The following is a 9,171-nucleotide window of genomic DNA, read 5'->3' as shown; positions in this document are numbered from 1 at the left end:
ACCACAGATCCAACTTGAAAACCGTATAGAGGCCAGCAGCTGAGCTCTTGCCAAGGGTCATACAAGAGAATCTCACGGCTGATTTTACTCTTTCCCTTGAAACCAAAGTACTCCTCCAAGCTCATGGCTGCATTACGCTTCTCACTTATACCAGCAAAACTCTCAGTCTCACAGCCTAGATCAAAACGGAGCACTGGCTAAACACAGCTCAAGAAGAGAAGCGTGCCAAGGGACAAAGCTTTCCGTGACCTCTCCCTTGTGATTGCAAGCTTCTAGGCACTCTCAGGTGAGTGGCAGTCAGCACCCCCTCACATCCTCTCAAGTGTTCACACCCTGCACAGTGTGGCACGTTCTTCTCAGCTTCAAGGACAGTCCTGCCTTCCCCCTTCCCTCCTTGAGTTGCCGCAAGTTTCTTCTCCCCCCCCAGGAATTGGGACTTTGTTTTGTTTCTTCTGGAAGTTTTTGATAGCACAATTTGATGCTTATTCAGATTTTGTTAATAAAAAGCTGTTCTTTTCCTTTTCCACACTTCCACCTGAAGTTTCTTAATTTCTAAATTGTAATCTTGTTAAACATACATACATACCCATGTATTGTGACGCAGCTGCAGAACACATTACCAGAAATTCAATTAAGGAATAAATGCAACAGATGCATCACCAGGCACCAACACAGGAAATAAAGCAGAGATATACATCAGAAAAGTCAGAGTTTTAATGATAAATTAACAGGTAAGAAAAATAAAGAATCAGTGAGTTCTGTTTGACATATTCAGAATCTTTCCCACATCAGACTCTTCAGGTCTTCAATTAGATGGGAGCTATCGTAGAAAAAAGTGCGAGCTTTAGCATTTTAGCATCCACCAGCAGCATTAGTCTGAAAGCAAAGTTTGGGATCTCATCCTTGATACCACTTGTTAACAAGTTTTTCTGATCAGCTAATGGCTTCTTTTCTCTCATTCAGAATAAGCGTCTGTAGAACACCCAACACAATCCTCAGAAGTGATGCATCACCACGCAGGTGCTTCTGTGGCACTTTTCAAGTCACACAACCAAGTTTTGGTATGAGAATGGCTTTACCTTTCCACTTCAGCTTTGATCTTCAGTGCTGATTCAATTTCCAGTCCACTTACAGGACAGCTCACACAACAGATACATTTATATATCATTAAAACAAAGTTGCTCTGTGTCCTGAAGTTGTATGCAAATTTAGAAGTCCACTTTCAGAAGAGGCAAGCTGCTTTGTCACTTTGGCTGTGAATCAAGTTTACAGTTTTCTTGCACTTTAAAACTCCAACCACTCTGTCATATAAATACAGTTTGATGGAGAAATCTCACCACCTTCATGACAATCATCAAAAACCTGCAAAGGAAAGCCCAGTGTCAGCAGAGTAATTACTTCGTTAGACAGTGCTCACATACTTTCTATTTCTTCCCTAGTAGGAAAGCATTAGTCTAACACGGGCCAAAATCTAGCCAGCTCTGAGGGAAAAGAGCAAAACAGATCCTGTAGTAAATGATGCAAAAGGACAGGCTGGCAAGTTTTAGCTACATAACAGTTTACAGTCCAGGGCGGAGAGACCAAAGCTAGACAGACATAAGTTAGCTTGTTAAAAACATTGGCACACTTGGGATCAGAAATATAATTTGAAACAGGCTACATTTAACAGCATTCTTTCACATACAGTCTGGATGTAAAGTGGGAAACACCCTGGTAGACCAGGTGCTTTAGACCAACTAAAGAACCTTCCTCTTACACCATGGCACATCATGGGCAGCTCTTAAGCACAGTTGGCTTAGAAAACCATGGGGCCCACTCATGGGCAGAACCTTGCAATGGCCATTTGCAGGACTATATTCAAGATCTGCATGCGCACACCTAGCCATATAGAGAATTAGTTACTCACAGGGCACAGTCCACAGGGTGTCCTGACTAATCCAGTGGGTTGTATGAGAGGACTAACGGCTCTGTACAACTTCATCTGTCCATCCACACTGCCTACTGTCCCTTCCTTTGCAGCAATAATAGTCATCTCCACTTTTCCATCATATATCAGCGTATTTAAAATAGTTTCAATGTCTTCCATTGACAACTCTACCTAAGAAACAATTTGTAGAGGAAATATTAGGAAAGACGGATGCCAGTAAGTCCTGCAAGGAGAAAATGAGTAAACACCATGAGCAACAAGGTCTTAAAGTTACAACCTAGCTCAGAAGAGGGCACCATTCTCACTTGGGAACTTTATGGGGTTGCACAGATGCAAAAAGAATCACCTCCTACCTACCAAGCCCTTTTGAATGGCTTGGGGTGGAGAATGTAGCAGTTTTGAGTCTCTAGGGGTTCCTTGGTAAACAGGTTGTAACCAAGGCCATGTTCCCAGTATTCCATTCGATTTTTGCATAAGCAAGGGTATAACCAAGAAGGGAGAGGAAGCTCCCGCTCTTCTTTTTCCGGCGGACTGAAGGCGAGGGTTCTCTGCTGTTGTTCTAACCGGGTGAAGGAGTGAGGCCTGGTGCGCCTGGTTGGCCTTGAGAAGCGGATAGTGCCGGTGGTTGTTGGTGGGGTTCTCTGTTATCTTGAGCAAAGTATTTGTTTTTTGTCCCTTTTTCCCCTTTTCCTTTCCCTTTCTTTTTCCCTTTTGCGGGGATTCCCTGTGGGTGATATCTTGTATATAATTCTATTTATATATATATATAAAAATGTGTGATACTTGGAATTTGATTTGGTTTGGGTTCTTTTGATTTTGTATGTTTTTTCGATTTGTCCAAAGAGAGGGAGAGGGAAGGCTTTTTTTTTGCTGTGGTCCAGGCACTTGGCTGGGAGCCAAGTCCAACCTGAGACAAATTGCACTAGCCTTGGTTTACCAAAAAGAACTTCACTATGCATCTGAAGTGTCTACATCATCCTAGCATGATACAGTTCCAGTTTTGCAGGAAAATAATTGAGAAAGAAGAAAAAGACAAGACTGCTGAAGATACACTTGTTGATGGTGATCAATAATTGTGAAGGGTTTTTTTCCCTCCTTTTCTCTTTCTTTCCCCTAAAACTCCTTGAAATGTATAGGTAAACTTAAGAGAAGTGATGAACTATAAACAAGCTCAGATGGTTAACAAGGACATGAATGGTAATTCTTTTATGCATCTTTGAAAACCCAGATGTACAAACTAGCCTGGAATCCTATGCATCAATGACCCTCCCCAAAAAGCAATAAAGCCTCAAAGCTCACCTCTAGTAAACTGTAGGGTACTAAGGCACTTATGAGACCTTCACCAAATCTGCAGTACCCAACTCCCACAGCAAGTCATGCACTGACAACTTGAACCATTATAAGATTAATCTGTTCTGACCTTACTGATTCCCAGTTCACAGATGTATTTCCACACCTCATGTGAGGAGGCAAATGAACTGTTTCTCTGTATCATGGGGTTCTGTTTGCTTTCTCGAGCTGCCTCTGCCTGAGAAAAAAAATCAAAAATTAGTTATGGTCAGTACTCACTGCCAAGAGCCTCCTTCATGGTTCAGTTTCAGGCAGACTAAAGTATAAAAGTTGATTTCCGAACCATTTCTGGGACATGTTTAGCATTTAAAGACATATCCTTAAGACTGATGTATATGAGACAATGCAGTGCACAACCAAATATAATTTTATACTAATTGACACAAAATTTACACTGTAATTTAGATTAATGTGAAGGAATATCAGCATTTGGCATTTTGTTGACAAAAAAAAAAAAGATTCTGATGAACCTAGTGCCAGATAAAACATACTGTAACATAACAGACAAATTGTAAACTGCAAACATATTTAATGGACAGCAGACTTCTCCTGCAGTTAGACTAGGGACAATTGTCTTCTAGGCAGAGCTAGGTGACTGACTGCTGCCTTCTACCCTCCCAGAAATGAGGAGCTCTGCAGAAAACACAGTGACTTCTGCTAGATTTTTTGGTCCTGTGTGCTTTGCTGCCTAGTTTGTCATTGGACCTCAGTGATAACAGGCTTCACTCCTTTTACAGGGTGTAATAATATCCATCATTAAAATGCAACACCATCGCATGTGCTGTGACAAAAATAATAGTCCACTACAGATTGCCAATCTGGTTGCAAGTAACAGCTGACACCTACGAAAAATTTAGCCTTGTTTGGTACTGGTTTTATAAAGAAAACAATTACTTGCACAGCTCAAATAGGAAGTGGCTTGAATACTGACACTCACCTTACTTTGCAGAAATTTAAAACACTGCTGATTTAACACCTCCACAAATTCAGACTCAAAGTCTTGGTCGTTGTACCAAGCACCACCAGTCACTGACCGGTCAGGCTGCAGGTTATACAGCATATAGACCTTCTTCTTGGATGCCTGTTAAGAGAAAAGTGCACAGCTCTCAACAAAGTGAGAAAACTGAAAGTATTTCTCAAGAAAAGAACATCTAAGCAGATAATCTGCAAAAGAGATAGTTCATTACTCCTATACCTTGGGCACAGCAATCCAGCTGACTCAAGCTATCCTTAACATGTTTGACCCTCTGGTAACACAGAGATAAAGAGACAATCAACACATTTCGATTCCTAATAATTTTATAACATAGTGTTAGAAGAGGGAATCCTGCTAACAATATGGACACAATACAAGCCTCGCAGAAGAAGATCTGAGTTTAATTTTAGTCTATTGACTCTAATCCCTCTCTGCAGTCAAAGGGGAGCAGGAAAGTGTTCTTAGAAGACAGCAAACACAAGCCTAATGGAGAAGCTTTCAACTGTTTCAGCAGGATTGAACCCATGCATGGATGACAAGAAGGACCCTTACGTGATTAAACCCTGCAGCTACTGTTAGCCCTTGTGAGCCCACTCTTTCCTGCCACACCTAGACAGGGGAAATGGGAATGCTGCTTCAGTCCTGAGAGTAGCAGTCAGTTAAAGGACAATGGTTATCCAAAGGCTATCCAAAGAAATACTCAACAACTGAAGCAGTTTCAAGCAGTGTTACATCCCCTGCATGATTAGATAAAGCCAGCATCCCTCACAAGAACATGATAAAGCTACTGCTTTCCTATGTCCAACTTCCCTCTTTCCATCTGGTTTACCAGACCCCACAACAAAACAGAGTCTCTGCTGGAAACTAGGAGAACGTCCAAAGAACACGTTAACAAAATGATTTGTAAGTAAGCAGGTAAGGGAGAACAGGATGCTGCATAAGCACTGTAACACTGTGATAAACAACGAGAAGAATAAGGTGTGCTCTGGTATGTGGACTGTTTGCACATAGGAAAGTAGCTGGAACTTGAGTAACTGGAACAAAGCAGAGGAATCAAGACTGAAACAGAATCAGATGTCTTGGAAATTGTTTAAAGTAAACAATAGAAATCCAGTATGAACCAGATAACTGAAGGAAGTTTCAGGAGATCCAGCGGAACCTTGCAAAGCCACTTGCAGCCAGGTAACCACATCACTAGTGTGGCTGAGTTTGCTTCGGTATCAGAAATATCAAACTGTGCTACAACAACACTGGGACCAACTGAGAAAGCATAATCATGGGCTTATTATATGTATCTAAATAATATTATATACACATATATGTTATATATATGCTTATTTGGGTGGAGACTGAGTGGAGAAAGGAGGAAAGAGTGGTAGAAAAGAGTTAACAAACACAAGAAGACAAGTTAACAAACACAAGAAGAGAGTAAGGTGTAAAAGTCAGAACAAGAGACGACAGGATAAGCAGCCAGCGGGACTGTGGATGCATACAGACAGCAGAGAAGCTGACCTGTGGACCCAAGCCCACTGGCATGCTGGGGGAAACCTAGCAGGCTCTGCCCTAGGTTTATGTCCTAAAGACCAGGTATGGGAGTGCAGGGGAAAACGACAGAACTGCAGATTTGCAACAAGCAGTGCAAGGTGGTTTGTGAAGGGTAACAGAACTGTAACAACAGTTGTGTGCAATAAGGATTTGAGAGAAATAAAACTCCAATTTGATCGTAACGGCATGCAATTAATAGTGGGGGAAGAGTGGCAGAATTGTATATTAAGAGTGATGTTTATTAATAGTATATTGGTTATTTAATAAACATTATAGCTTCTCATATCTGTTGCACCTCAACCTGCACACTAAAGGCAGAGTCAAACACTGGTGCACAGTGATGCACAGGTAGGACGAGGTTTCTCTGTTTCCAGTCCTCTGTTAAAGGCATACAAAAGCACCCAGCAAATGTTTGAAATTGTTTAAAAAAAAGTCACAAAATACTCACTGCCACAGATTTAACTGCTTTAATTAGTTTCTTGCTTTCCAAATTTTTCAGTATCTTGTTGATCTCCGTTAAAGGTAAATTACTTTTGTATCTAATGTCCCTGCTCCAAATACCTGTTTAAAAACAGAGAAGTGAACTGAAAATAAACAGATGAAACCATTTGTTTCTGTATATACTCACATACCGAAAGCCACAACACTGCTTAACTCACTTGCCTACCACAGGATGTATCCTTGATCCCTACTACTCCCAGCAAAAGGGAGGGAACTGACAGAAGGGATTTGGAGAAAACAAACAAGCAACAAAAGCAAGACACATATCACAACCACCAAAGCAAAACACCTGTTTCATTTAAACTGAGACACAAATCTTCTAAAAGAGCCCCTCCCAGAAGTCAACCAGGACAGGTTATTTTAACAGAGAAACATGTAACCTTCTCTTTTGTTTTTAAAAAGCAGATACATGGAACATTAGCTAAAATCTGGTATACGGACTCAAGGTTTTATATTTGTATTGGTCTGGGAAGCATTTACAAATTTGGACAGGAATGGTTCCATAAGCAAACAGAGTTAGTACCGTTCACGGTCATAATTTAAACTACCTTTGTTGCCTGCATCTTCTATAATTTGGTAAACCAGCTTCTCTTGATTGTCAGAGCCTTTCATTTTACTGTAAAATAAGACAGATATCAGGATTTTTGAATAATCCAAAATTTGAAAGAAGTGGATTTTTTTTAAAACTACAAACAAGTACTATAAAAACCAAAAAACACTGCACAAAGAAAAACTCTACACAGTAAGCCAGCCACTGCATGACAGTAAACCTCTCTGGATCAAGCAAAGCCTGCCAGTGAGAAGCCACAGTAAAGAGAAAAGAGCACGGTATGAAAGAAAAAAAAAGGAATCAAGAAGGAATCACTCAACTTGTCCTAACAATGGGGAATTTGGGGTCACAGAGTAACACAACTTCAGAAAGTCAAACACAGCACAGAGCATAATTCAGGATAATCTGTCTCTAGACAGAACATCTTCAAAAGGGTAGTAGAATGCTCCCAACTCCAGAGCATGCCTTTTCACTGGTCCAAGAAAGCATGAACTCAGCAATCCTTTCCTAAAGCATTTGAAAGAAAGGATAATACACCTGCACGAAGGATAATTTTGAAGGATATTTTTTCCAGAAGTATATCTAGGCATCTTTTACTCAGATTTACACAGGCATCACAAGACATGGTTTGGAGATACATTTTAATAAATCAAAGAGCACGAGTTCAAGTGGTCTTCTGGGACAGCTGTAAATATCAGTGCTGATCCCGCAACACGAGCGGTGAGGGAGTTCACAGAACCCCAGTCTGAAGACTGTTTGGTCAGGCTTCAGCTGGGTTTCACCTGAGCATATACTTATGTCTGCAGAGATCACTTTGCTGTCATTTATACCAGGAGCTCTGCTAGGAAGTTAGAGCTATAGTCCCATGGCACCCTCTGCTCAGTAGAGAACACTACACCTAAAATAGATTTCAGGGTGACCTCAGGGGAGTTAATGTACCCTCCTGAAAGAAGCAGTTATGTTCTGTGACATCCCTGTGACAGAATCCACATTACACTGCGGAGTGTCTTCTCAGCAACGCTGCACAAGTTGCAGAATATATTTATCCAGAAAACACAAGCTTACCTTGCATTTTGAGAATCTTTGATTCTGTAGAGGAGACCTGCATTGCTCCTGAGAAGGTCCAGTTGCCCCTAGGAGAGATGGGCACAATGCATTTACTTTTCTTCAAAGACCTTGTTTCAGAAGGTGGCAAAGGATATTCTAAAATTCTAAAATAAAAACCTTATTTAATGTCAACTAAATAAAATAAAAATTAAAACCAATATTTCTAACCACTGGAAACAATAATAGCCTTGAGGATATTTTTTCTCTACAAGTACAATAATACCCTTGAGGATATTTTTTTCCTTGACATGTATCCACTTATCATCAGATATCAGAAATAACAAACAGTTCCCGACCCTTCCCACAAGATCTATGCACTTCCTATTACTTCTCCTAACTTTCATATGGTTAGGAGGGACATCAAATTCTTGTGTACTTAGCTCTCACTTTCCAACAAAACACTCATTTGCATGGCAAATCACAGTGGAGTTCTACTGCATAAGCTTTGCTACTGGAACTTGGAATTGTTCAAAGTTCTAGTTTTTACTAAGTAGACATCACTGGAAAGTTGCCAAGTAGGACGGGCAGTGACTCTCAGAAGCAAGTTAAGGGCATCTCTCACACACAGAAAAATTCTTCTGCTCTGGACACTTGTGCCTAGGCCAGGAAAATCCTTATTTCCTATTTTGAAGAGGAAAGCAATTAGACAAGCCCAAAAGTGTAACCCTGTATAACAGCATTAGTTAACATTTTCATTGCCAGCTGATCCTTTCCTGTGGTTAGTCTTGTTTCTTACAGATTTGCATTACCTGCCTGATTGAAACTCACACCTCAATGCTCTTCTATAGATGAGGTACTTGCAGATTAAATCAAGCAAAGCACCTAATGCTCATTAAGCCTGAGATCTCACTGCCATTTCCCCCCCATGCCTGAAGTACTTTCTAGATCTTCCCACATATTCCCCACTCCTAAGTATCAATTTTAAGCTAATTCCAGAGACTTAACTATCTTTGAAGACTCATGAAATCTGGACAGCCCTTTCAAAAGCTACTGAACACACTTGGTAACATCTATAATGGAACTCATTTATAACAGAAAGACCAAAAACTGAAAGATTACTTCCAGTGACACCTAGTATAGATCATAGGACCAAAGTTAAGAAGTTTCTTCCATTAGTGAAAAAAACCAAAACCAAACAAAACAACAAAAAACAACCGCCACACCTTGCTCAGTTTGGATACTTTCCACTATCCTCCTTTCTAAGAATACAAGTTG

At 40.5% G+C, this 9,171-nt stretch overlaps 1 protein-coding gene across 1 annotated transcript in view; it reads right to left on the bottom strand.

The window, feature by feature from the left end:
* Positions 1 to 692: 692 nt before the first annotated feature.
* The window catches only part of POLR3F (RNA polymerase III subunit F), an 11,325-nt gene continuing 2,846 nt past the window's right edge, over positions 693 to 9,171 (bottom strand). The window contains exons 3-9 of the mRNA XM_027900789.1: positions 7,915 to 7,982; positions 6,848 to 6,915; positions 6,247 to 6,359; positions 4,215 to 4,358; positions 3,348 to 3,455; positions 1,907 to 2,098; positions 693 to 1,362 (exon numbers count right to left, since the gene is read on the bottom strand). Of these exons, the coding sequence (XP_027756590.1) occupies positions 1,285 to 1,362; positions 1,907 to 2,098; positions 3,348 to 3,455; positions 4,215 to 4,358; positions 6,247 to 6,359; positions 6,848 to 6,915; positions 7,915 to 7,982 (771 nt within the window). The 3' untranslated portion in view covers positions 693 to 1,284. The remainder of the gene's footprint in view (positions 1,363 to 1,906; positions 2,099 to 3,347; positions 3,456 to 4,214; positions 4,359 to 6,246; positions 6,360 to 6,847; positions 6,916 to 7,914; positions 7,983 to 9,171) is intronic.

This window comes from Empidonax traillii, unplaced genomic scaffold (assembly GCF_003031625.1).
Source record: "Empidonax traillii isolate 1590-97213 ecotype Southwest subspecies unplaced genomic scaffold, ASM303162v1 scaffold748:size532870, whole genome shotgun sequence".
NCBI lineage: Eukaryota > Metazoa > Chordata > Aves > Passeriformes > Tyrannidae > Empidonax > Empidonax traillii.
The sequence above is the reverse complement of the archived record's forward strand: the minus strand, read 5'-3'. Positions and strand labels throughout refer to the sequence as shown.